The 26,501-nt window shown below is 38.0% G+C and overlaps 4 protein-coding genes across 5 annotated transcripts in view; 1 reads left to right on the forward strand and 3 right to left on the reverse strand.

Moving 5' to 3' along the window:
* Positions 1–979: 979 nt before the first annotated feature.
* Positions 980–1,993, reverse strand: LOC307161596 (uncharacterized protein). The gene is made up of 3 exons (XM_079876450.1): positions 1,932–1,993; positions 1,693–1,812; positions 980–1,564 (listed from the first exon to the last, which is right to left on the reverse strand). Exons 1-3 carry the CDS (start codon positions 1,981–1,983, stop codon positions 1,464–1,466), a joined length of 273 nt encoding a protein of 90 aa, XP_079732576.1. The 5' UTR covers positions 1,984–1,993; the 3' UTR covers positions 980–1,463.
* Positions 1,994–6,635: 4,642 nt separating this feature from the next.
* LOC307161903 (uncharacterized protein) overlaps positions 6,636–26,501 on the reverse strand; it is a 150,839-nt gene continuing 130,973 nt past the window's right edge. Inside the window, exons 1-4 of one of the 2 annotated variants that reach the window (XM_079876855.1) lie at positions 8,891–9,030; positions 8,357–8,422; positions 7,840–7,959; positions 6,636–6,892 (exon numbers count right to left, since the gene is read on the reverse strand). In XM_079876855.1, the coding sequence (XP_079732981.1) occupies positions 6,777–6,892; positions 7,840–7,959; positions 8,357–8,422; positions 8,891–8,966 (378 nt within the window). In that variant the 5' untranslated portion in view covers positions 8,967–9,030 and the 3' untranslated portion in view covers positions 6,636–6,776. Of the gene's footprint in view, positions 6,893–7,839; positions 7,960–8,356; positions 8,425–8,890; positions 9,031–26,501 lie in introns of those variants that run through there. The other variant, XM_079876856.1, reaches the window with a different exon arrangement.
* On the reverse strand, positions 12,413–13,677 carry ly97.3 (lymphocyte antigen 97, tandem duplicate 3). Its single transcript, XM_079876821.1, has 4 exons — positions 13,433–13,677; positions 13,077–13,129; positions 12,677–12,799; positions 12,413–12,582 (listed from the first exon to the last, which is right to left on the reverse strand). The coding sequence occupies exons 2-4, from the start codon at positions 13,123–13,125 to the stop codon at positions 12,473–12,475; spliced, it is 282 nt and encodes a 93-aa protein (XP_079732947.1). The 5' UTR covers positions 13,126–13,129; positions 13,433–13,677; the 3' UTR covers positions 12,413–12,472.
* crygn1 (crystallin, gamma N1) lies at positions 13,715–26,134 on the forward strand. The gene is made up of 4 exons (XM_079877450.1): positions 13,715–14,303; positions 22,740–22,988; positions 24,101–24,246; positions 25,712–26,134. The coding sequence occupies exons 1-4, from the start codon at positions 14,283–14,285 to the stop codon at positions 25,845–25,847; spliced, it is 552 nt and encodes a 183-aa protein (XP_079733576.1). The 5' UTR covers positions 13,715–14,282; the 3' UTR covers positions 25,848–26,134.

A 26,501-nucleotide genomic window follows, 5' to 3' on the forward strand; every position in this document is an offset into this window, starting at 1 on the left:
ATGTTTAAAAACCCTAAATAACTTAAGATTAGATTTAGAAATAAGAGTGTTGAACTTCCTTCTCCTGTATCCTATTGTTCTTTAATCCAGAATGGCTGAAAGGTTTGTTTGAGCGGCGTCCTCTACTGTACAGGCATACACATGCATTTCCTTCAGCCTGAGGCTTATTCATTTTACTTTTGGTGTGAAAGGGCCTTAACATTTGCCAAAAATAGATTTTTTTTTTCAATAGAAACAAGCAAGCCCAGCCCAGGTGAGAAAAAGTAATGCAAAAGTAATGTAACGCATTACTTTTCATAAAAAGTAACGCAATTAGTTACTTTTTTGGGAGTAACACAATATTGTAATGCATTACTTTTGAATGTAACTTTCCCCAACACTGATAGTATTCATAAAACTGGAAGCAAGAAGTAGCTGGATGACATACTACTTACGGCGAGATGCTACGTCCGAATTTCATTCATACTGTACACATTCATATTGTACTATATAGAACAAATTTTCGTGTCGTGATATAAGTTTCAAATCAAATATAGTACCATACACTATTTTTCAGACAGCGATTTCTAGACCATTCTGTCCTTGTAACAGGTGCATCTTGTGACACCACGTCCTGTTTTTGGTTAATCTAGATGTCTTTGGTTCGTGTTGTAGGCATATTTAAGTAGAACTGAACCAGAGTTCGTTTGGAAGTGCACCGAGGCCCAACTTTTCAGGGGGTTCAATCCACTCGTCTGGTTTACACGCTTGGGTTCAGATGGCACACTTACTCAAATGAACCGCACTAAAAGAGCAATCGCACCTGAGTTCGTTTTAATCCAAACCTTGCAAGTGTGAACACACCTGTAAAAATAATGGTTCCAGATTTTATTTTATTTTTATTTTTTCCAGAGATGCCATAGAAGAACCATTTTTGTCTCCCTAAAGAACCTTTCAGTGAACAGTTCTTATTTTTTTCTTGGTGTAAAGAACATTTTATAATCTAAAGAACCTTTTTATTTTACACTCTAAAGAGCTTTTTATTAATATGTACCACAGTAGTCTTAGTTATGCTCTATATTGCACACAGTATTCTCATTTTCATTTTACATGCAATACCAGAATGACCTACTGTATAGTAAATTGTCATTTATGAATGATTTATTCATTTTGCATCTGTCATGTAAAAAATTGACAAAAAACTTGGACTTGAAGACACAGTAAGGATGATGGTTTTACAAAATCATGCCTTTAATGCAACATTTTATTCATGCAACAATCAGTATGGCAGTGATATGAATATGAATACAAATGTGAAAGTGCCCATATAGTAGCCTACAGATTTACACAAATTCAAATGTACACGTTGTGTAACATCCTGTAATTAAATAGTGTATGTTGGTCTTGCATTAGTAAGTAGTTTGAGTAATTTCCCCTTTAAGACTGTATATGTGTGTTTAAAGGACAGGGGTCTGTTGCTGTGTTTAATTGCACAGGTCTCTCTGGCAGCAAGTGGCTGTAATATAGGGGCTGGATTGAAGAATCATGCAATCTCCCATGCTAATGCACCTCCGGAAGTAGGAAACTAGAGGAATGTAAAAGTAAATGAGTGTCTTTGTTCATCTTGACATATTTTGCTGTAAGTCTTTCTAAACGTTCTATATTTGTGTGCAAAATCCGTTCCACACATGACAATTTAAGATAGAGACTCACAGGGATATGTGGTGAATCTGGCAGATACACAGGCGTCTTGTTTATAGCCACATGTCTCCTGAGTGGTCACACATCTTCCTCCATTGCGGGGGACACAGTTGTTACATTTCAGGGCAGAGACTACAACACAGTTCAAGCGATTATGAACTATTGCAAAACATATGACACTAACTATTGCATCAAGATGGAAACATTTAGCTTTTAATACTGGACTTCTGGCTTTAAACATGCAAACCCACCATTCGCCAACACCAGGGCGAGAGCAAGAGTCAGCAGCAGAACCTTCATCATTCTGTTGAATAAAGTCCTAATCATAATAAAAAAAAAACAATCCATTTACTAATCAATCACATTTGTTATTAGAACAGTGTTTTAAGGTATCATCCATGCTCATTCTTTGACAACAGTTATGAAACATTTAATGCACCCTCATATTTTAATGAGCAATAAATTCATGTAGTTTACATTGTTCAAATATGTCCCTATATTTTTTTTTTAATTGCAGTACTTAGACCACAAATATGAATTTTTAAACTTGTCATTATTATATAATTATTATTAATTATATGGAAAAATATATTTATTTATTTATTTATTCATTAAAATTCTCTTCTTTTTTTTTTTTACATTGTGACTTTTTATGATAATTTATTCAAAAGGTAAACTATTTGCATAGCATGGCAACATTTGTTGTATTTAATTGTGGAATTTATTTATCTGATTTTAAAGTATGATTCTCATAACTACTGCAATTTATTGCATTATAATGCTGAGATTATATTTAATATATTTGTTTTCATGAAAATATGTTACAATGCAAAATGCAGTTATTTAGATTTTAGAGTGAAAAAATAAAGTTTTTCTCAAAATTATTGTTAAATTATCTTTTCATTTCTTATTCTAGACTAATCAGAGAACAATATGACTGTCAAAGAGTTATTAAAACACAGTTATGCTTGTCAAGGTCCAGTACCTATTTTCATTATTTCATACAATTCTTCCATTAAAAGTACAATTAATATGCACTGAATTTAACTTATTACAGTCTTATATACAGTATATATAAAACAAAGTTGCATAATGCTGTAAACGTACCTTGACTGTGAAGCAGAGCTGAATGTAGTTCATACACACCTGTGTTGTGTGTCCCTTATATACTGTGATGATGCCTGTAAAGTTCCAGGAATCTTTGTCAGGAATTGGAAATTCCTTGTTGGATTCAGGCCAAAGAAACTAGTAACACAATTTGATCATTGTGTGCTCTTGGCTAAGTTTCAGATGATACGTGCCACTTTTATTGGTTTATTGCATGGTCAGTGTGGTTGTGTAACTTTTGTTTTGTTCTGATCTGGTCTTTTCCAGTTGTGCCACAACAGATACATTGTTTTTCCCTTATCGTATTAAATGTGCTTAAGCAACATTTACTGGAACGTTTGATAAAATGTTTACATGTAGGTCATGGTTCCTCAAATCTGCCGAGTTTTTAGCCCTGCAGTGTTTAGCTCAAAGCCTGATCAAACTCACCTGCCTATTACTCTGAACATCTTGATTATTATGGTTGGAGTTTGTTTTTGGGATCTACCTATAGGCTTTCATGCTTGAATGTAAATAAGAAGAAAAAAAACATTATTATTCACATATTTTACACTATTGCAGCTTCTCTCTTCCAAGTCTGTCAGTAACGCTCAGTTTAGTTCCTGTCTCTATGAAGCCCCTCCTTCTGAAAAGCGCAATGTGCTCTGATTGGCTGGCTGGACCAGTGTGTTGTGATTGGTCAAGCGTTTGAGTGTGTTTGGGAAATGTCACACCGCTTACCATAACAGCGAGTTTCAACACACTACTAACGCAACTCAACCAGACCTCGACCCTTTAACCTTTTTCAGTTTTCTTACCTTTTTTCCCACCCATATATATATATACAGTATATATATATATATTTATTTTGCATTGGTGAGATTTGAATGGACACCCAAACATGTCCTTTGAGTCCTTTCAAGATTTAAGATTCAATATTCAAAAAGCTTTATTGGCATGGTGGAAAAAAATCTTTACATTGCCAAAGCATTAAAAACACTATACAATAAAAATAAATAAATAATTAATAATAAAATAATAACAATGAAGAAGAAAAAAAATGTTAACATGAAAATAAACATAGCAATAAAAATGTTTAATCTTCTGATATTTATAACAGTGTGTCTCTAGGCATGTATGAGTGTGTTGGTAGCTCTGTCCCACTGGAGGCTCTTTTGTCGTGACAGGAATTCAGCTTTGAGCCAGGTTTGAGCTTGCTGGGCTTTCTCCTAGCTGGTGTGGGAGTTTGTCCATATTTCTTTTCTGATGGAGGTCTTTCTGGTGGGTTGTGAAATGGGGATAGAAAGTGTCCCTAATGTGTGTATAATTAGGGCTGGATTTCAGAAAGTGCAGCTCTGTTTCCACATGATTCTCTGTGCATGAGGACACTGCTCTTCCTTTGGCAGCCGTGTGTGTGTGTGTGTGTGTGTGTGTGTGTGTGTGTGTGTGTGTGTGTGTGTGTGTGTGTGTGTGTGTGTGTGTGTGTGTGTGTTGGTTTATATTACATTGTGGGAACCAAATGTCCCCACAAGGATAGTAAAACCTGAGATCACCTCCATTGTGGGGACCAGCCAGCGGTCCCCATGAGGGGAATGGGTTAATAAACATACTAAATTATATTTTTTTGAAAATGTAAAAATGCAGAAAGTGTTCTGTGATGGGTAGGTTTAGGGGTAGGGTTAGTGTAAGGGGATAGAATATACAATTTGTACAGTATAAAAACCATTAAGTCTATGGAGAATCCCCACAAAGATAGTGAACCAGACGTGTGTGTGTGTGTGTGTGTGTGTGTGTGTGTGTGTGTGTGTGTGTGTGTGTGTGTGTGTGTGTGTGTGTGTGTGTGTGTGTGTGTGTGTGTGTGTGTGTGGTCGAACTGTGTTCTCTGCGTCTGCGTGTGGATATACATTATAGATAGTAAGGCAAGTTTAAAAGGAATTAAAATAGTCATAATATAATCACAACTGATGCATTAGAATTAGAATACCGAATGATAGTACGGTATTTCATTTTTAGATTCAGAATATATTTCAATATTTTATTACTGTAGAAATGTAGCAAATTGCTGTCTTATTCATTTTTGTATTATGTTAGGTTTTGAACTTAAAGCTGCAGTCCGTAACTTTTTTGGGTTAAAAATTATCCAAAATAATTTTTTGAGCAGGTACATAACCAGCCAGTGTTCAAAACTATCTGCTTCCCTTAGCTCGATTCAAAACGGTAAGCTTGTAATAATGTTTTTAATTCCAGTTTTACTGGTGGATTTCCGTGGGAAATTCGAGCATGTCTTTGCATCATTACGTCACATCTGTACACATAAAGAAGGAGTCTCGGCTAATAGGCTATACTGGATGTAGGCGTGTGGATGTTGGAGGTGGAGATTTATAGCCTTTTCTCACAGCATTTGATATAAACATAGCAATTTGATGGCGTATCCAGAAAGGTTCAAATGACAATCACCAGTGACAACTGGAGATTCACCCGTTGTAAAATGCAAAAGACTTCGGACTTCGGAGTGGATACAGAAAAAAAGAGACTGCAACCGGGCCCATTCGAAAACAAGGATAAATATTGGGGCATTAAATGTAGTCACTCAATGCTGATGTTGTTAACATTAACAATTTGAGAACAAAGTATAATTTGCACAGTTTGACATGATATGATAAGTGATCGTTAGATTTAATCAGCGCGATTTACTGCAATGCTTCTTTTTTTTTTTCTTAGTTGGTCAGAGCAAAATTGGATGTTACTAACTTGTTCAGATTACAGTTTCCGGTGAAAATTCTTAATTGGTCATACTTCCAAAAAAGTAGAATCTGTGATTGCGAATGACAGTATCCACATGGCGAGGTGACTGACAGCGCACATTCTCCTCAAAACATTGGATTCATCCGCGCTGTGCCATGCCGAGGCACAACCCACGTAAAGTTGATAATTCCGTGAATAACTGCAATTGCAGATTTCGAACAGAGTTGGCGACAAAGAGGAAAAACTACGGACTGCAGCTTTATGTTTTGAAAAGAGTATATGTAATCATGTGCATATTGGCCTGTAGGTACATAGTTTTGGTGGTGCCTGTGTCTAAGTGAGAAAATAATTCATGTAATTTGAAAGATTTTGTCATTGAATGCATTTTGTGCCAAAGCAATGATAAATGATCCATAGTTTAGCCCACATAAACTGCTGTTGTGCTCACTGTGGGAAGAGTTTTGAAAAAGTGACCTAAGTATTGAGAAATGTGATGTAGCGATTGTAAAAAATAATTTAAAAGAAAAAAAAAAGGTTTGAGGTGAGAGTGACACCAAGTGGTCTGGACTGGAAGCTGCAGGTTTACATGGATCTACTGTTTAAGGGATATTCACCCAAAAAGGAAAAGTCTGTCATTAATTATTCACCCTCATGTGGTTCCAAACCCCTAAGAATGTAATTACTCTTCAGAACACAAATTAAGATATTTTTGATGAAATCTGAGAGATTTCTGTCCCTCCCTTGACAGCTACTCAACTACCACTTTGATGCTTCAAAAAGTTCATAAAGAGATCATAAAACTAATCCATATAATTTGAGCAGTTTAGTCCAAACTTTCTGAAGAGACTCAATCTCTTTATATGATGAACATATTTAATTTAGGCTTTAATTCACATATAAACATTGATCAGCGAATATAAACAGAAGCTCAACCGGCTCAACTGCTTGACGTGCGAGAACAAACGTTTTCCAGAAGCTCAAACAGAAACAGAAACAGAAGTGAACATGCTTGAGCTTCAGTTTACCACATGTGAGTTGATGAATGATTATATATTAATAAAAGCCTGAAAAAGATTAACAAACAGTATCACTGTCTGCATGAGTCAAAAAGCAGAGGACATTCTGACAATGTGTGTAAAATATTTATTTGTATTTTTCAGTGAGGAAAAGAAACCCTATCAGAGAGCTGGTGAAGCCTCTTGAACTGTATTGTAAACATGAAAGGTTTATTAGCAGTTTTATGTTCTGAGTTGACAGAACGCCGTCTACAAGATGACCACGTTGTTGCAGAGGTCCGACTGGCAGCATTTAATCTTCATGGCGGTGTTATTCTGGAGAAGAGCACACTCACTCTTACTGCTGCATCTCCGAAAGCCCATGACTACATCAAACACAAAAATAAAAGCAGTTTATGAACATCATGACTTGATCTAATCACAAAGTGAACATTTATCTGCATATAATGAAATGCAAAGAATCAAACTACAGCTGTTTCTGTTAGCATCCATGTGAGTGTTATTTTAGTCATGTGAGTGAGATAGGCCTACTAATATAGTTTTTATTAATAGTTTAAATTAGTTTTTATTTGTAAATATTCCATTTTCATTTTAGTTAAAGTTTTAGTAATTTTGTTGTTTATTGCATATTTCTATATTTTTTAAATTAATGTAATTAAATGTAAAATACATTTATTTCAGTTCAATTTTTAGTTATTTTCATACATCAAGTTAAACTAAATAAAAATAAGAAATGTTTCCTTGGCAACTAGCTTTTTTAACCATATAGAAGGGAAGTATTCGATTTCTGACAAAGCTTCTGTTTCCCAGTTCTGTTTAGCTTTGGTTTCCTTGGTTACTGATTATGTACTTGTTTGTTTCTATGGTTATTTATGATTCTCACCTGTGTTTCTTTGTTTGTTTGCCATATACCGTATACACTCCCTGTTCAGTCCTTCGTCAGTTCTTGTTTATGGATATTTTGGTTTTGCTTTCTATCCTACGCTTCTCCTGGGTGTTTTACGGATTATAAATAAAGACTGTTTGTTTGTTTGTTACTCCGTTCGTACTTGCTGCAATCCACTCGTGACAATTTCAAGTAACAAAACAGTTTTTTAAGGTTTTAGTTAATTATAATAATCCTGGTTCATGTCTAATGTTTGGACAAACCTCCTCATTCTTTATTACTTTCCACATTTTACAATTAATTATATATTTTTTATTCTAATTTAATACATTTTATAAAAAAAATATTTAATTTAACTTTTTTTTCAGGACATTTATATGCATTTCTTAGTGTGAAACTGACAGAAAGTTGAAACTTTAAACTCACAGGGAGGGAAGTTGAATCTGGCCGCTATACAGGCATCTTTTCCAATGCCACAGGTCTCTTGAGATGGCGTGCAGCGTGTTCCAGACTGAGGAACGCAGTGGTGGCATTTCAGTGCAGATCCTGCAAAGGATTATAGCACACATGTGCATAAATCAACACTGATGTAAAACTTTTTTCAAAACCTCTCATTAAGAAATGGTAACAGTATTGCGGAATTTTAGTATGGGGATTTTACAGTCACAACATGATTATGTTGTATCAATAGTTTGCACAGTCAGATTAGATTAGATTAGGACCATTGTTTATGATCTGTAGAACAGAAACCGTTCTAACTATCTTAATTTGGAGCCAGAAACAGCAGTCATGTGACATCAATGGAAAAATTATTATTTTCCAATTCATTTTTGAAGTAATGTACACTTATAAATCACATTAACATACTCAGTAACATACCGAGACAATAGGGAACGTTTCAATTTTTTTATGCTGTTATTAAAATTCAGCAGCTTTAACTCACCATAGTTCAACACCAGAGCAAGAACAAGAACCACCAGCAAAGTCTTCATTATTCTGTTGATTAGAGCTGAGAAAATAATAATTATTATAATTAATAAGTACAACACTCATCAGTATCTGAGTTAAGAGTATATCTGTGGTGAAATTTCGTTTTTGGTTGATCAGCTTGCCCAGACAGCAACATAGTGTCGGCCCAGATGTGGAAATCCGTTAACGGAAAATGAACTGTACTCTGTTCTTGCAAGTCAAGCATCACTGTTACTATAGTGTTAGAGCTTTGAACAAACCCCTAACCTTATCTATTGCACTTGAATGATTTGACATGAATTATTCCTCAATTCATGTGTCAGGTTGAAGAGATTTGTGGTGTTACTTTACCAAGCGATTAAGCTTAGATTTTCACCAGGCAAATTATAAAACTTGTGTTAAAGCGCTTTATAGACAGCGTCAAATTATACGAAAGTGTTAAATTGTATACTGAAGTAGTGCAAATATCTAATGTGTATTGTTTTAGGATAATAATGTGAAAACTTACCTCCTAAGTGATGTAGTATTGAGAGTTTTGTAAGTTCATAAGCACTTGTGTGTATCTCGAATCTCTTATATAGCATACTTGTCACGCACTCAGGAGTAAATCATTTCCAGTAATTAAGGAATTCCCAGAGAGTTTGGAACTTGTTCATTGTGTTAAAATGAGGCCACAGACACTCAAGGCTCAATAACATTTGCTCAACTGTGTGTTTGATCATTGTTTACTCATGCATTAGCTTCAGATCTTCAGTACTGATTGTGCAATGTTCTTGTGCAAGATCCTGTTCTGTCCCGTTCTACTACAATAAACCACTCTTAACTTGTTTTTAACGTGGCATATTAATTACAAATATTTTTTCAATATTATCTGCATTTGGGTATCAAACACAAATATGGTGGTGCAGGCCCAGAATGGCCATCGGGAGCATTGGGATTCTCTGTGGGCTGGCCTTTTTATTATTATTATTATCATTATTTTATATTATTTCCTGTCCAATGTACCAAAGTGATCATTTTACGAGTTCGGCATTCAATAATTAATCAATGATAAATCATGAATCTGTTAGTCCTGACTAGCGGGCGCAACTGCAGAATTAAATACAACAGAACAAAGATGAAACAAATTAAATAAACACGGCTTTCATATTTTCAGGTAGGTCTAACAGTATTCGGCAGAAATTGAATAATCAAATGTAAAATAACACTGCATTCGATTAGATTAGATTCTTTTTAATTTTTGCAAACATCATTTGGGGTCAGAAAGACCCTGAATAGCTTATCGGGGTTAAATAATATACAAAACAATGTAAACAACTGTTGAAAAATTTAATTAAATCCCCTAATTCAACTTAACTTAAGTTCAGTTGCTGCCTTAAAGTATAATAAAACTGGCTCTAGTAATTTCAAACGTTTTAAAAAAAAATTTGCATAGTTGAGTCTTTTATAGCTTAAAAAAATTAATTAAAATTGGTTAAATTATTTTGATGAGTTAAAGTGACGGAAAACCATTTGTTGTCAAGATTACTGATCAAATGTTTTTTTACAGTGAAAATGTTCTTGTACCCTGATGGGGATTTATGTTATATTAGTGCCCCTTTTCTTTAATCTTTCATCTTTTATAATTAATTAGTGAATGATGGTCAGCATCAGCTCCCCTTCAGTGGTTCAGGAAAGGTCAGAAAGGTCGATTAAACAGCATGTCTGCCAATGAGTCTCATGAGAACATGACGGATACCTTCCCAACACTGTGTGTTGGACAAATGACTAATGTTTTCTTCTCAAATCCTATGAGGACGTGGCAGGAAAGTTCAATAAAGCTGAGGGACACAAGAGCCTGAGGGGAGAAATATCAGATTTAGGATTAAGAGGTATATAATATCTTTTTGAGAGGCTTGGTAATTCATGAGCCTTTAGCAATATTCTAAGACTTTTGATGATTGTTTAGTGTCTGAATCTGTTCTGCAAGCGTTTACTGGATTTGAAATGTTCCAGAAAGTGTGAGTTACTGTGTATTTTGGGTCCAAGGTACATGTGTGCACAAGGTTTTAATGTCTGTTGGATTTAGCTCTGCTCTTGGCTTATTTAACTAGCTAATGAGATTAAATGAAAGCTCATCATCTTTGATCTATCAGTGATTAATGCTCTTATTATGTAACATAAGACCGGGTATGTAAAGCTCATTGATATGGCAGTCAGACAACAGTTGCCATTTTCAACTTATTTTATTTGCTGGTTATTGAGATTGTACTATGAAAGCTAATGTTAGTCACTGCAAGAAAAAAAAAATTGTAGTATTTTTGTCTTTTTCATTACAGATATCTTCTAAAAAAGTATACAAAAAAAAGTTTTTTTTTTTTTTTTACAATATTACATTATTTATTAATCTTTGTTAATGGTAGTTAATAAAAATCCAGCTGTTCCTTTTTTTGTTCATGATAGTTCACAGTGCATTAACTAATGTTAACAGTACAACTTTTGATTTTAATAATGAATTGGTAAATGTTAAAATGAACTAACTAAGGTTAATAAATGCTGTTGAAGTATTGTTCATTCTTAGTTCATGTTAACTAATGACGTTTCATTGTAAAGTGTTACCAAATATTATCTGGTTTTCTCTTTGAATTAAGTTTATTTTTCTTACCCCACTGACAGATACTTTTCTTGGTTTAAGCACAAACTTATTTTTTAATCTTTTTCAGAAAACAAGACTTTCATTTTGCTCTTCAAGTAAATTAATTTAATTCTAGAATGTTTAGATATTTTTACTGAAAAACAAGACAAAAAGGCATTTGCTTTTAAATGCATGAGTCGGCAACAAACATCTGATTTTGACATTGTGGAAATGTAAAACTGTCACATATTTTACTTCTGATATTGACATTCACTATGGAAGCTTGTTTCCAGCAAAGAATAAAACAATTTAAAAAGATAATTGTGACTTGTTATCTCACAATTCTGACTTTTGTTCTCAGAATAACGTGATATAAACTCACAATTGCGAGAACAAAAGTCAGAATTGTGAGATAAAAAGTCGCAATTACCTTTTAAATAGTTTTATTCTGTGGTGGAAACAAGCTTCATACCTCACAGCTGTTATAGGCTGTCCTTGAAATCTGTGTTTGAAAAATATTATAGATGACATGCACTAATAATACTTCAACATTTCACAATGTGATTCGCTCATCTTAATGTTTTAACATGGAAAGGTTATGTCACGGTTTGGGTTTTGTTTCTTGTTCTTGTCATTGTCATGTTTCTGTGTTTTGTCATGTGATCCTGCCATGTGTCTTGTCATTGGTTAATCCTCTGATCACTGTTCACAGTTGTTCCTTGTCTTGTAATTAGTCTGTGTATTTAAGACCTCATGTTTGCTCTGTGTCTTGGTCAAGTATTGAATCTGAGTTCTGAGTTCTGAGTTCTGAGTTCTGAGTTCTGAGTTCTGAGTTCTGAGTTCTGAGTTCTGAGTTCTGAGTTCTGAGTTCTGAGTTCTGAGTTCTGAGTTCTGAGTTCTGAGTTCTGAGTTCTGAGTTCTGAGTTCTGAGTTCTGTTTAAGTTGCATTTGGGTTCTCTACCAGCTTGTCTCCAGTGAATTCATTACAGGTTAACTGCAGTAGTCTTCTATTGCACATTGCTATATTGTATATTGTGTGAGAATGAGCATGTATTTGTTTGATATTGTGTAAGTAAATCACATCAACAAAAATGCTAACATGCTTTTATTTTAATGTTAATGACCATTTTTCAAAATCTTTAAACTATTTTTTAGAATGTTTACATTTTCATAATTTGAAAAGCAGATTTAAAGTGATCTTTTAAAAAAACAAAGCAAACTGATTTGATAAACAATTTTGTGTGAATGAGAATATGTTCGTATGATATATCTGTATTAAAAAGCAAATCGCATCACCAAAAAACTTTTTTTAATGACCAATTGCCACCGACTGTTTATTTGTAACTTGCACAACTAAAAATTCAGTGAGGAAATATTGCTTTATTTTATTTAAGTCACAAATCAGAAGCATTGTCATCATGTATAATCTATTTTATTGCAAGCTGTTTTATGAATCCGGCTCATATACGGCTCAGATCAGTCAAAGGTGTTGCAGAAGTCCTTCTGGCAGCACTTGATGTTGATGTAGGCGTTCTGTTTCTGCATCTCACAGTCTGACATTGACATGCACTTTTGGAAATGACCATCTGTTTAAAAAAAAACAGATTTTTAAAATTACATTAATAATAGTGCATTGCCTAAAAACAGCTCATTGTTGTCTGAATGGACATCAACACTCACATGGACTTCTGCGAAACTTGGCGGCGGCACACGCGTCTTTCTCCGGTGGACAGGTTACAGCGGTGACCTCACAGGACCCTCCTGCTTTAACTGGGGTGCAGAGATGGCAGTCCAGGGCCGTGCCTTAAACACACACGGGCCAATATTTCAAATCACACTTTGTGCTTGTAGTTTGGACATGTTTTTGCTATTCTCCATGTGGACATTTTCAGAAATGTCACAAACAAAACCTGCCCACACACCACATACAGTAGTTAAACTACAGGTATTAACAGACTTTTCTTTCTTTTTTTCCTGTATGAATATTCTCATGTATTTTTCAGCACACAAAGGAGTGTTTCATTGCATCATACATGATATGAAGTCCGTTTTACGACGGGAAATCAATCATCACACTCACCGCTTGTTACGACCAGCATGAGAACAACAGCCAATACGAGGAACCTCATCTTTCTGTGAAACAAACCGAAGAAGAGAAGCGACTCATTTATTGTTGGTAAAAAAAAAAACAAGATTACTCTAAAGAGTATTAAAACTCACTAGACAGCAACCAACCAATTCAAACCAAACCCAAGCATCTTAAACATACTAAAATAAACCTGTAAATAGTCTGAGGGAGTATATGGTCAAAGGCCATGCTATTGCCAAGAGTAGATCAATAAAGTTTTATCTTATGTTTTATGATGCATCCCTTAAGTATGTTTTAATGTACTGTAAAAAAAAAATGATTTCAATGAATAAAACTGCGTAACTCACCTTTGTGCTGCAGTGGACTGAGTAAAACTGATCCGCTTTCTGTCTGTATGTCTATGAAACCTCACCTTTATCCTACTGTTTCTTATCACCTCCCTCCTCTCTCGTTCTATGTGCAAACAGACCAAGCCTGGTCATACTTCATGCAACACAACTATATCAATATCAAATATGGTCTTGGCCCAAGAAAATTAAACAGTATTTCTCAACTTTATGGGTGTAACTGTGTGTTTGAAAGAGATGTCTGCAACTTCCTTCCTGTGCTGTAGCTTTATAGCTTGGGTCAGATAGATAGATAGATAGATAGATAGATAGATAGATAGATAGATAGATAGATAGATAGATAGATAGATAGATAGATAGATAGATAGATAGATAGATAGATAGATAGATAGATAGATAGATAGATAGATAGATAGATAGATAGATGGATAGACAGATATAATGACAGATAGATAGTGCATCTCTTCTAGTCTAGTTCTTCTCTTGATGTTTATGTTCTTGCAGCTCTGATCTGTGTGTGTGTTGTGTTGTGTTGTGTTGTTTTGACTGTCTGCCAGCTTCAGTTGATCACACACCCAAACAAGTGACTGTAAATCGGAGCTTTAACACAATAGATTGTGCCGTTGTGTTTCTCGCCCTCCTGAACACCAATATCAGCAGAGCCCAGTGTAAGAGAATCTGTCCATGATGCAAAAACTGCTAAGCTCTTCATTGTGCCGCTTTTGTGGGCAAAACCTCGCGATAAAACCTCGCGGCGTATAGGCCACATATATCAGACAGTCCGGATCTTTCCCTCCGGTTGCTCTCTCTCACTCCAGTGGATCGGTGTCCAGGATCCAGGCAGGGAAAGATGTCACAGTATTCAGGGAAGGTGAGTACCGGAGTCATATCTGGAGGAGTTTCAGGGAATGATTGACTATAACCTGCTGACCAACCAAAGCAACATTTATATGTAATACATATATGCATTCTTTTATACACACATATACAATTTTGCATATACATGAACAACATATAAACATGAACATACCTGTATACCATCTAGAGACATTAAATGTTGCACAACTCTGCATGTAAACTTATATTTATGAGTGTGTATTGGAGGCTGATCATATATTTTACTGCCATTGTACCAAATTCTCATGCACACATTTGCTCTCAAATTAATGCATATATTTACATTATACATTTCAATGCACAGGACTGTAGTTCTGAACTATGAGCCATGAGAACTATGCACAGTAGTTCTAATAGATTTGAACTTAATATTTTTTAATTACAATGAATTATTTTCACTGACCCCAATATAAAACAAGTGCATTTTATTTTTTAGCAATTTGTATGTCAGAAAGAATATAGCCTTCTATGTTCTTCCATAACATTAAGTCTTTTGTACAGAAAAACATGCATCATATAATTTATTAGGTTTAATTGGTAATATTAGCTGTAAATTATAATGTCTAATTCATTAATCATCCAATTTAGCTATTATTACACATCATATAAAGTATGACTTTCAGCTCATTTTAGCTTATGCTTCCCTAAATATAAAAATTATTTCGATTTAAACACAACTCTATCTGTGTTAGCAAGCTAGATAACTTTTATCTAGTTATCTAGCTTGCTAACTTTGTTTGTTTTTTGTTTTTCAAAAAAATTATCTAGAAAACATATTTTAATATTTTAAAAATTTAAAAAGCAAAATTTGTAACAACAGTGCAACCAGATGTTTATGTTTGGAAAGCATAAAAACTCCAATGCATGATGTTATTGAGCAGCATCTGGTGTGTGTGTGTGTGTGTGTGTGTGCGTATGTGCGTGTGTGTGTGTGTGTGTGTGTGTGTGTGTGTGTGTGTGTGTGTGAGTGTGTGAGTGTGTGTATTAAAGAGAAAGGACCACAGGTGCTTAGGAGGCTATAGTTCTCGCCCTGGAGCGTCGGTCAGAACGCAGGACAGGAGGCAGAAGTCAGTTTAAACATTTTACTGAATTATCTTCGGCAGCACAGACATACATTAGACACTGGTTACAGATGCAAACTTGAATTAAGTAGTTGCCTCTCAGTTCAGATTAACAGGAATGGTATGTTTACATCAGGTATTCGAAGGTATGAATGCAGTGTAGTGTATGTAGTGTAGTTTTCTCGCAAGGACGTACACAGTTATTATTGTTCAACACGAACACTGCACCGTGACTTCTATATCAGTCTTCCTGAGGAGAGCGCAGCTGTTATTCCTCACGCGCATTTCACGTACGCGATCACTTCCCGCCTATCCACTAATAGCCACTAGTTGGCGCCTTTGCGCTACCTTTGTAACAGCCGCCCCCACATTTGCAATGTAAATGTGTTCCAATTGACTGTTAATCCTCCTTGGGCAATTCAGGCAGCTGAATTAGCTTTACCACAGGTCTAATGAAGCTCTTGTCATTAACCTTTACCTCAGCGGCTCTCACATGCCCATCAGTGCTTGGAAACACCTTCGCCACTCTGCCTACTAACCATAGAGCCCTTGGTAATTGGTTATCAACCATCATTACAACGGACCCCTCAGTAAGGTCCTCGGTAGTCCTTTGCCATTTTTGCCTGAGCTGAAGACCAGGTAAGTAGTAGCGGATGAACTTGGCCCAGAAATGATCCACCATTATCTGACTTTGTCTCCACCGTCTGCGACTTAGGCGTTCAGAATCTTGATAGACAACTTGTGGCAATGAACTACTGGGCCGCCCCATCAAAAGATGATTTGGTGTTATTGGGTCAACATCTGAGATGTTAGCTGACACATACCCCAACGGTTTGGAATTCAAGATCGCCTCCACTTCAATTAAAACCGTTCTCAGTACTTCCTCAGGAACGCTTTGTGCTCCAATTGTGGTGCTAAGTGCTGCTTTCACAGAGCGAATCTCTCGCTCCCACACTCCTCCAAAGTGTGGAGCTGCTGGAGGATTAAAATGGAAGTTGATCTGATGTTTTGCCAGCAACCCTTGCAGGTTAGGATTCATGACAGTGAAAGCCTCTCTCAACTCTTTCTCTCCCCCTCTGAAATTTGTCCCCTGATCAGAGTAAAGTTCAGCAGGGGTACCACGACGTGCTGTAAACCTCCGTACTGCCAACAAGAAGGCATCTGTGTCGATAGAGGTAAGTACATCAAGATGCACTGCTCGAGTGGTAAGACACTTGAATATGATGCCCCATCTCTTTTCTGTACGCCTACCAATCTTCACATGGAATGGCCCAAAGCAGTCCATCCCAGTGGAATAGAACGCTGGCTTGAACAAACGCAGTCGTGCGGGAGGCAAATCAGCCATCTTCGGTGAAACAGGTTTGGATCTTAACTTCCGGCACTCCAGACAAGCATATTGATGCTTCCGAACAGCCTCACGCCCTCTCAATATCCAGTACGACCGTCGGAGTTCAGCGAAGACTCGCTCTGGTCCAGGATGGCATAATCTCTGGTCAAAATCCTGGATTAACAGTTTGGTGATGCAGTGGCTCGGATCCAGCACAATAGGATGTTTGAAGTTAGGATCCAAATCCTCTGCTCTTCGGAGGCGTCCACCAACCCGAATGACCTCTTCTGTTGCATCAAACTCAGGAGCCAGAACAAGAAGGCGGCTACTAGAAGGAACTGGTTTATTGGCTTTAAGAAGGTTATAGTCCTCTAGGAAACTGTCGAGCTGGGACTGTTTAAGGAGGAGGGAGACTGCCTGCTGATAAGTTCTTGCACTAGATGGAGCAGCTTGCTCCGCTTCCTCATGTTGAAGGGTGCTGGCTGTGGCCTCCACTAGTTCACTCCATGTAGCATACCTGCTGGGATCAGGGACATGCCTATCAGAACTTGAGATGTAATGGCAGAACAAGGAACGCCGTAGCTCAGTAGGATCCTCTCCGACTGTCCCTGCTGGAGCTTTTGGCCACTCATCAGGGGTTCGTAAAAGGAAAGATGGACCTTGACACCACCTATTCGGTTGTGCTAGTTCCACCAAGGATTTACCCCTGGTCAGATCATCTGCCGGGTTAAGTGTTGATCTCACGTACCTCCATGCCCGCCGATCTGTGAGCGCTTGGATTTCAGCAATCCTGGTTCCCACAAAGACCTTGAATCGACACGAGTCTGACTGGAGCCATGTCAGGACAGTGGTCGAGTCGGACCACAAGATGGTATTCCGGATCGGTAAGGTGAGCTCACTGATTATCAGCTTTGCAAGTTGAGCTCCAGTGACTGCTGCACAAAGCTCCAGTCTTGGCATGGATTGTTGTCGTTTCGGCGCAACTCGAGATCTGGCCAGCAGGAATGCCAAGTGAACACCACCTTCAGCGTCCTCAGAGCGTAGGTAGGCCACTGATCCATATGCTCTCTCAGATGCGTCACAGAACACATGGACATCTCGTATCACTTCTGGCTGGTCCATGGTTGTGGGAACATAGCAGCGAGGTAAGGTGATGCGAGATAATTCAGGCAGTTCTGCTACCCATGTATTCCAGGCTTGGAGCAGCTCTTCAGGCAGCAATGGGTCATCCCATTCTCGTTGTTTATCCCAGAGTCGCTGTACAATCACCTTAGCCCGAGTTGTATATGGCAATATTAGCCCCAAAGGGTCATACTGTCTGGCCAATGTACGGTACACAGTGCGCATTGTGGTTGGGCCGTAATCCTCCAGTCGATGTTTATAGCCGATGATATCTGTAGGGCAGTGCCATCTTAGGCCTAAGGTAGACTCTTGAACATCAGAAGAATCTTGGGTGAGCCACATTTCAACGTTATCGGAGCGTGCTTCTTGAGGGAGATGCCTAAGGATGTCAGGGGCGTTGCTGGCCCATTGGCGGATCTCGAAGCCCCCTGATGCCAACAGTACACGTAATTTATCAAGCAAAGCTTTGGCATCAGCTTTTGATGACAGACTCTGTAAACAGTTGTCTACGTAGAAGCACCTGTCTACGGAATTCCTGACATCTTCTCCCTCTGTGCTATGATCGTGCACATGTTTTTGGAGGGCGAAAGTGGCACAACATGGAGAACATGTGGTACCGAACGGCAGAACCTGCCACTCATAGACCACAGGAGGCTCATCACGGCAGAGATTTCTCCACACAAACCGAAGAAGGGGCTTGTCCTCAGGCAGAAGGCATACCTGGTGGAACATGGCCTTTATGTCCCCGCTTATTGCAATGGCATGCTCTCGAAAGCGAAGCAAGACCCCCAAGAGTGATGGGCCAAGGGTAGGCCCAGGAAGGAGAGATTCGTTGAGGTTGCAGCCCTGGAATTGGTAAGAACAGTTAAATACTAGGCGGTTCTTCCCATTATGTTGTACCAGATGATGGGGAATGAACCATGATTCCTCACTCTGCGCATCCTCTTCCTCAGATAGCTTACGTACAGAGCCTGCCAGTTCAAGCTTGCTCATTTCTGCAATGTATGCTGAGGCTTTGTCATCATCTTTAGCGAGTCGCTTCTCTGTACCTCGGAGGCTTGGCATGACAGCATCTTTGGTTGCATGGAAAGGGGAGGTATTTCTTTTCCGTAGCAGAGGGGTCGCATAGTGCTGGATCTTATTATGCTCCACACGGATCGTCTTACTTTCCAGAAGTGAAAGTGCCTCTTGATCCTCTCGTGATCGAGTTGCCTGTTTCTCTGACTTAAATGGTTGCGTGTCCACCTGCCACAACTTCTCCACATTCCTCAGAAGTTCAGCTGTTTCAGTGTTTATTGAGGTCAGGTAACAGTTCTGAGATCTAAGATGTTGTGATAGACCTCTAGCTGGGCCCTGTAGCGTCCACCCTAACCTGGTCCGCACTGCGACCGGTCCTCCTGGTGGTCCATAAAGCACTGGTGCTACTGGAGTGATCAAATGGGACTGGTCAGCTCCAATGAGAAGAAGAGGTTGAACTCTATCAAAGGGCTCAAGTGGCAAGCCTCTGAGGTGCTTGTACCTTTTCTGCAAGACGGCTAGTTGGTAGGAATGATCAGCCAGTCCCAGACTCTGAGCAGTGAAGGCTCCACTTATGTGGTAATTCCGTTTTGGCTGTGAGGCAGGGGAAACACTGAAAGAGACAGATGCTCCTTGAAGTACTTGGGTTTCTTGCCTGATTGTTCTCAAGGCCAGTTCCTCAGGAATTCCACGCAGGCCAAGCTTATTTGCTGCCTCGCATAAAAGTATGGTCCTCTCTGAACCGTCATCGAGTACAGCATAAGTCTCCAGAGCTTGTTCATGATACTGCAGACGAACTTTTACCACCTTCAGCAATACACGGCTGCAGTCAGTGGGTCGATTTAGATAAGCAGTGCCAACTGCGGAGCTCAACATGCATATGCCCTCTTTACTTGACTTAGAATTTACTGCATGTAGTATCAGGAGGTGTTTGTTTTGACAAATACTGCAGGGTTTCTTTAGAGTGCAGTCGGTAACAGCATGAGGACGACCACATCTTATGCACCTCTTGTTCTCAGTAATCCACTTATGGATCTGCTCAGGGGTAAAAGTCTGGAAAGTAGCACACTGACTTAGGAAATGTTCAGAGCTTTCACAATATGGACAATATGGTTGCACTTTCCCTCTTTTCTTGCCTGAGGTGAATGCTTTAGGTCCTGATTCTGGGCTCTTCGACTCTGAGGCAGCTTTGGCACCATGGAGGATAGTGGCTGGTCTGGTGAAGCGTGCTGGCTTTGCCCGGCTTTCATGAGTTCGTTTGTTGGGAGGTTCGGTATAGCCCTGACACCATGCCTCGTACTGGAGCCACTTGGAGAATTCAGGTAATGTATACACTGAATCAGACTGATAATACAGGTGTCTGCGAAAGTCCGCGCACAACTCTGGAGGTAGTTTACCAAGCAGTCTGGCGACGTGTGAACCACATTTTAATTCCACTTCTCCCTCTACGCCAAGGGTTTCCAGCATCCCAACAAGAGCTCTGATCTGCAGTGCGAATCTTTGGAATGCCTCATGATCCCCTCGCTTGATGTCAGGAGCATCCATGACCTGTGCTATTCTTTTAAGTGCTAACTGATGCGGCTGACCAAATCTCTCATTTAAGGCTGTCATTGTGTCAGAATATGGAGTGACAGAATTCAGGTAAGAGTCAGCGATAAGGGAGGCTTCCTCTAATTTAAGATGGTCTACCAATATTTGATATTTAAAGAGCTCGGTAGCACCAGCTGGCAGTAGATTCTCCAACGACATCTTCAGCCTGGCGAACTCCGCAGGGTCTCGATGAATCAACATGGGAATTCGTGGTTTGGGGCCGAGATAGACTTTCTCCTGTGCTGGCAGCGATGAGGGAAAGATCTCATAAGGCTGGTGTTGTGGCTGATTGCATGGCATTTCTGGGTGAATAAGCCATGGGTCACTCTGCTGCACTGATTGTGGTGCATACACAGTTTGTTGCTGAGGTGGCGAAGGAACATCCAGCAAGGGTGCAGGATGAGGCGTCAAATATGGAGCAGTAGTCGGAGGGCAGGTGAGAGAATGATATGTTGGACTGCCCTGACCCTGAGTATTGTATGGCATGGGGTTTGTCATGATATCCCCTCTCTGAGGCCTAAATGATTGATTATGGAATGTGTTTCCCTTGACTGGAGCATGCTGTCCAAAATAGGGCTGTGCTACTAATCTCTCTGCTGCTAGTTTCACTGGGTTTGAATAACTAACAGAAGTAACGTAAGTGACTGGGAACGCACGCTCTTTCCTAGCTCTGTAAGGGACATCGTCACATACCGGAGGTGGTGGTTCAGGCCATGACTCATCCTCTTGAGGACTGTCCACTGTCGTTTTAGGTCTCTGTGGTGTTAGATGGGTAACTGAATGGGACTCAGCCAAGGACGCCGCTGATCCCTGGGACCGGAGTGGTGAGACTTGGGGTGTTGCAGAGAAGGAAGCTGATGAGGATAAGTGAGAAGAGTGTGAAAGTGGCTGCCTTGCTTCAGGAAAAGAGGCTCGGTCATCTCTCAGTGATAGGTGAGTATCTACACTTGAGGTTTCCTCCAAAGTCCCACGGTATTTGGATAACACATGATGGCGCACTTGATCACGTAAACTTTGTATGAGCTTAGTGTCTTGGCCAATTTGAGCTTGAATGTCCTCTAATTCAGTATAAAAGGCTCCCCACTCATCTCTTTCTACATACCGACTTCCAGGTCTGGCCACTGCTGAACCTGCTATGTACCTCATTCTGGCAGTTTCATCACTCCCTGCATTGTACTCCTCTTCGAGTCTAAATGTAGTCTGTGCTGCAGTATCTTCTGTATAAGAGGAAGTCAGTTCTCTGTGGCCTATAATATTCACTTTGTAGTCTGCCAAATAGGCCGGCAGTCTGACTTGCCGTTTTGGACGCACAGATTCTGAAAGGGCTTCACTCATTTCTTTAGAAGTAGCCATTCTTAACCAAGGTAAGCACTGATATCCGGCTCGAAGGACCAAATATTAAAGAGAAAGGACCACAGGTGCTTAGGAGGCTATAGTTCTCGCCCTGGAGCGTCGGTCAGAACGCAGGACAGGAGGCAGAAGTCAGTTTAAACATTTTACTGAATTATCTTCGGCAGCACAGACATACATTAGACACTGGTTACAGATGCAAACTTGAATTAAGTAGTTGCCTCTCAGTTCAGATTAACAGGAATGGTATGTTTACATCAGGTATTCGAAGGTATGAATGCAGTGTAGTGTATGTAGTGTAGTTTTCTCGCAAGGACGTACACAGTTATTATTGTTCAACACGAACACTGCACCGTGACTTCTATATCAGTCTTCCTGAGGAGAGCGCAGCTGTTATTCCTCACGCGCATTTCACGTACGCGATCACTTCCCGCCTATCCACTAATAGCCACTAGTTGGCGCCTTTGCGCTACCTTTGTAACAGTGTGTTCGGTGTGCATCCGTGTGTGAGTACATCCAACTCTCTGTATGTCTGTACTCAACTAAACTAAACTAAACTAAACTAAACTAAACTAAACTAAACTAAACTAAACTTTGATCTAATTAAGATTCAGACAGTCTACCTCTTCAAACATGATCAAAAGTTGGTAATATCTCTGACAGGTTTCATCTTCGAAAGTAATTGATTTTTAAAATAAGAATTATTCCAGAAGTAAATAAAACCAAAAGATAATTAATGCATTTGACAAAACAAGCTGTTCTAACTTCCATTTGCCTGGTGTTTAATGCCGGGGAAACTTCAGAAGATGGAAAGTGTCACCAGTGTGATGCTCAGATGTAGCTTCAGTTTCACTGAGTCTGTTACACCACCAGTGATTGCAATTGAAAGAAAACCCTCAGCAATAGTCCCGAAAGCACCTGACACGCCTCCATCTTCTCGCAGATAGTGTTCTACGAGGGCAAGTGCTTCACTGGCAGGAAGCTGGAGGTGTTTGGAGACTGTGATAACTTCCAGGACCTTGGTTTCATGAACAGGGTGAACTCCATCCGCGTGGAGACCGGGGCTTGGGTGTGTTTCGACCATCCCGATTTCAAGGGACAGCAGTACATCCTGGAGAAAGGAGAGTATCCAGAATTCCAACGCTGGAATGCTCACAATGATCACATGGGCTCCTGTAAGCCAATCAAAATGGTGAGTGTGAAAATGAAAAGTTACTGTTGTAACCACATAATGCTCATCTATCCTTTTAAAACCTTCAATGCGTGAAAACATGACAAACAACCAATTTCAGACATAAAAAGGAATCTGCAAATACTATAATGCATTTTAACTTTGGTTACAATTATTTATGAAAAGATATAATGCATTATAATGTACATTATTAATACATTTGCAATACATTATACATAAAGGCTTTAAGTAAAGTGTTATTGATATTTTGTTGTCACATTGCATCATTCAATTATTTAAATCAAGTGGAGTCCAGACTAAAAATTGGTATTGCATTTGATTTGTTTCATTATAATTGTTTATGTAAAAATGTCTTAATTTTTGACAGTCCAGTCAAATCATGAGATCATTTATCACTTTTAAAATGAATGGTAGCATTGAAGGTCAAGTCACTGCAAAAAATGACATTGTTCCTCAGTAATTTTTGTTTTGTTTTCCAGTATAAATATCTATACATTCTTAAATCAAGATACATTTACTTGAATGCAAAATGACCCAAGTATTCGGTCTTGTTTTCTGAAAAATGTATAAAAATTCTGTACATTTTTGCTTAAAACAAGAAAAATATCTACCTGTGGAGAAAGAAAACTAAACTTGTTTTCCCTTTGAATTAAGTTTATTTTTGTGATCCCATTAGCAGATATTTGTTCTTAATTTTGATGCTTTTTTTAGAAAAACAAGACTTAAAGGGATAGTTCACACAAAAATGAAAATTCATTTAGGCCTACTCACCCTGAAGTTGTTCAAAACTTGAATGAATTGCTTTCTTCTGCTGAACACAAAAGAAGATATTTTGGCAAATGTCGGTAACCAAAAAGTTGATGGACCCCGTTGACTTCCACAGTATTTTCCCAAATGTCGATGGGGTCCATGAATTGTTTGGTTACCCACATTCTTCAAAATATCATCTTTTGTGTTCAGAAGAAAGAAACTCATACAGATTTTGAAAAACTTGAGGGTGAGTAAATGATGACAGAATTTTCATTTTTGGGCGAACTATCCCGGCTTGACTGTATGATATTTTTGTAATGTGTCACTCACCTTGCTACAATGTGCTTCTCTGTGTGTGTCAGCACGGGGAGCAATACAGGATGGAGCTTTACGAGGAGCCGAACTTCACTGGTCAGTGTGTTGAACTGTGTGACGATTGTCCCTTCCTCCAGAGCACTGGAATCAGCCAGAACTGCCTCAACTCCGTTAAAGTCTACGGAGACGGCGCGTAAGTCTTGCAGGGCCAAACAATCTGAATCAATGAGTGAAACTGTACACTATTATTCCAATGTCCCAAACGCTTTAATAGTTAACTCTTTCCCCGCCATTGACGGAATTTTCCATGTATCCATGTTTTCACTGTTACACATTAGGGGGCGCTATTACGCATATACTCAAAGAGTCTCCAGATCAAAACACAGGCGGAGAAGAAGAAGCAGAAACAGCGATAGAAGCATTGCTTTTGCACATGTAAAATAGTGTGATCGATATACAGCATAGGCTATCAAAACTACCTAACGTTACCGAATGAAATGTTGACTCAGGACAAGCTATAGGACTGTGAAGTATGGCAAGCCGTTTTAACAATTTTTGATATCAAGAATTCAATTGTTGATATAAACAAGTAAATTGTTGATATCAAAAAAGTAATTGTTGATATCAAAAATGTAATTCTTGAATTCAACAATTCATATCCTGGAAATGAATAAAAGTTAAAACGGCTTGCCATAGTGAAGGTTTGTGGGTGTTGATGGACTCGATCTACTCCATCAGTGTTTTGATCATCATCGTTCTGAACCCGATCCAGACGTACAAAAACGTGAATTTCTCATAATTTTGTTCAAAATGATATATATTTTTTTAAAATTTTAAATTTACAAAAAAAACACTGGCGTGGAAAGAAAGAAAGAAAAAAAAGAAAAAAATTCTTACATAGTATTTTTGTCTAGTTTTGCAGTACAAACAAACATCTAAACATTCTTAATTCAAGACACAAGATATTAAGTCTTATTTTCTGAAAACATTTATTAAAATGAAGTGAGTTTATGCTTAAAACAAGGATTGTTTTCTACCAATGGGTTCAGAAAAAAACTTTATTTCAAGGGAAAACAAGATTTTTCTTGCAGATTTCAAGCATAAACTCGCCTAATTTTGATCATTTCTTTTAGAAAACAAGACTTAATATCTTATGACATTTTGCTTTTAAGGAAAATGTCTCTTCTTTTAAGAATGCTTATATATTTGTACTGAAAAACAAGACAAAATTTCTTAGTAAGAAAACCGTTTTTTGAAGTGCAGAATGAAATCATTCTGTTTAACCCTCACTGTTGTAAAACTATACGTTGTTTAAAGCAATTAAATATGTTTTAATCAAAACTGCATAGAGCAGAAGCTCAGTATATTATTAATCGATGTGAATCCCTGTTGCCACATTATTTGCATCAAGTTTAGCATTTGTAAAAGTGTTTAACTTGATTGAAAAATGTCAACTTAATGTGCAATTTAAAAGATGCACAAATTCAACAGTGTCTGATTTAATGTCATTCACACAGCAGAGCTCATAAATCATACATGAATATCCCAAATAAAATGTCTTTCTTTCTTTCTTTCTTTCTTTCTTTCTTTCTTTCTTTCTTTCTTTCTTTCTTTCTTTCTTTCTTTCTTTCTTTCTTTCTTTCTCTTTACTGGTTTAGTTGGGTCATGTACGAAGAGCCGAACTATCGTGGCCGCATGTACATTGTGGAAAGAGGAAACTACTGCTCATTTATGGAGTGGCAATCTGAGAATCCCAACATCCAATCTATCCGCAAAGTGGTCAACTATTTCTAAACTTTTAAAGCAGCCTTGCTCTCTATAAAAACATAGATCAAATTATCAGAATTTTACCTTTTTTTTTTGTATTAATGAATTACATAGCTATGTGCTTTTTATCCTCAATGATGAATTGGTTATTTTAAAAGAATATGCAATCATCACAAATATTCTTGTTTGTTTTATTTTGTATTTGTACTGAGGCAATAAGCTAAAAATAGAGAAAGAAATAATTGTGAAAGAGTTGTTCTTTTTTTTTTTCAGAATTCCAAACATTCAGTGGCATTCTGTAATAAATACACTGCAAAAAAAGTATTTTTGTCTTGTTTTCCCGTACAAATATGTCAACATTCTTAATTCAAGATATATAAACTTGATAAGCAAAATGGCAGAAAGTTTTGTTTTCTGAAAAATGTATGAAAATTGAGTGAGATTTCTCTTTGAATTAAATCGATTTTTTACACAAACATTTTTCAGAAACTTGATATCTTGATTTAAGTATGTAGGCTTACATAAGTAAATGTTGATTTTGAAATATCTATAATAATACAAATTTTTATCCTTAGTCAAAATCAGCATTCCCCATCAGAAACACGTGCATTGCGAATTTGCGACACATGCAGACATTTTCACAATTAGATTGAGATTAAGATTTTTTTCCTTCCTGAAGAA

The sequence above is a fragment of the Squalius cephalus genome (genome assembly GCF_949319135.1).
Source record: "Squalius cephalus genome assembly, chromosome: 7".
NCBI classification, from domain to species: domain Eukaryota; kingdom Metazoa; phylum Chordata; class Actinopteri; order Cypriniformes; family Leuciscidae; genus Squalius; species Squalius cephalus.

Excerpts from the sequence above, each read along its gene's own strand:
- LOC307161596 (XM_079876450.1), bottom strand. The coding sequence starts at position 1,983 with ATGATGAAGGTTCTGCTGCTGACTCTTGCTCTCGCCCTGGTGTTGGCG. Across the intron at positions 1,813-1,931 it reads CGCCCTGGTGTTGGCGAATG|TCTCTGCCCTGAAATGTAAC; the intron begins GTGGGTTTGCAT and ends ACTGTGTTGTAG. Across the intron at positions 1,565-1,692 it reads CAGATTCACCACATATCCCT|TTTCCTACTTCCGGAGGTGC; the intron begins GTGAGTCTCTAT and ends ACATTCCTCTAG.
- ly97.3 (XM_079876821.1), bottom strand. The coding sequence starts at position 13,125 with ATGAGGTTCCTCGTATTGGCTGTTGTTCTCATGCTGGTCGTAACAAGC. Across the intron at positions 12,800-13,076 it reads CATGCTGGTCGTAACAAGCG|GCACGGCCCTGGACTGCCAT; the intron begins GTGAGTGTGATG and ends TGTGTGTTTAAG. Across the intron at positions 12,583-12,676 it reads CAAGTTTCGCAGAAGTCCAT|ATGGTCATTTCCAAAAGTGC; the intron begins GTGAGTGTTGAT and ends TTTTTTAAACAG.
- crygn1 (XM_079877450.1), top strand. The coding sequence starts at position 14,283 with ATGTCACAGTATTCAGGGAAG. Across the intron at positions 22,989-24,100 it reads CCTGTAAGCCAATCAAAATG|CACGGGGAGCAATACAGGAT; the intron begins GTGAGTGTGAAA and ends TGTGTGTGTCAG. Across the intron at positions 24,247-25,711 it reads AAAGTCTACGGAGACGGCGC|TTGGGTCATGTACGAAGAGC; the intron begins GTAAGTCTTGCA and ends TTACTGGTTTAG.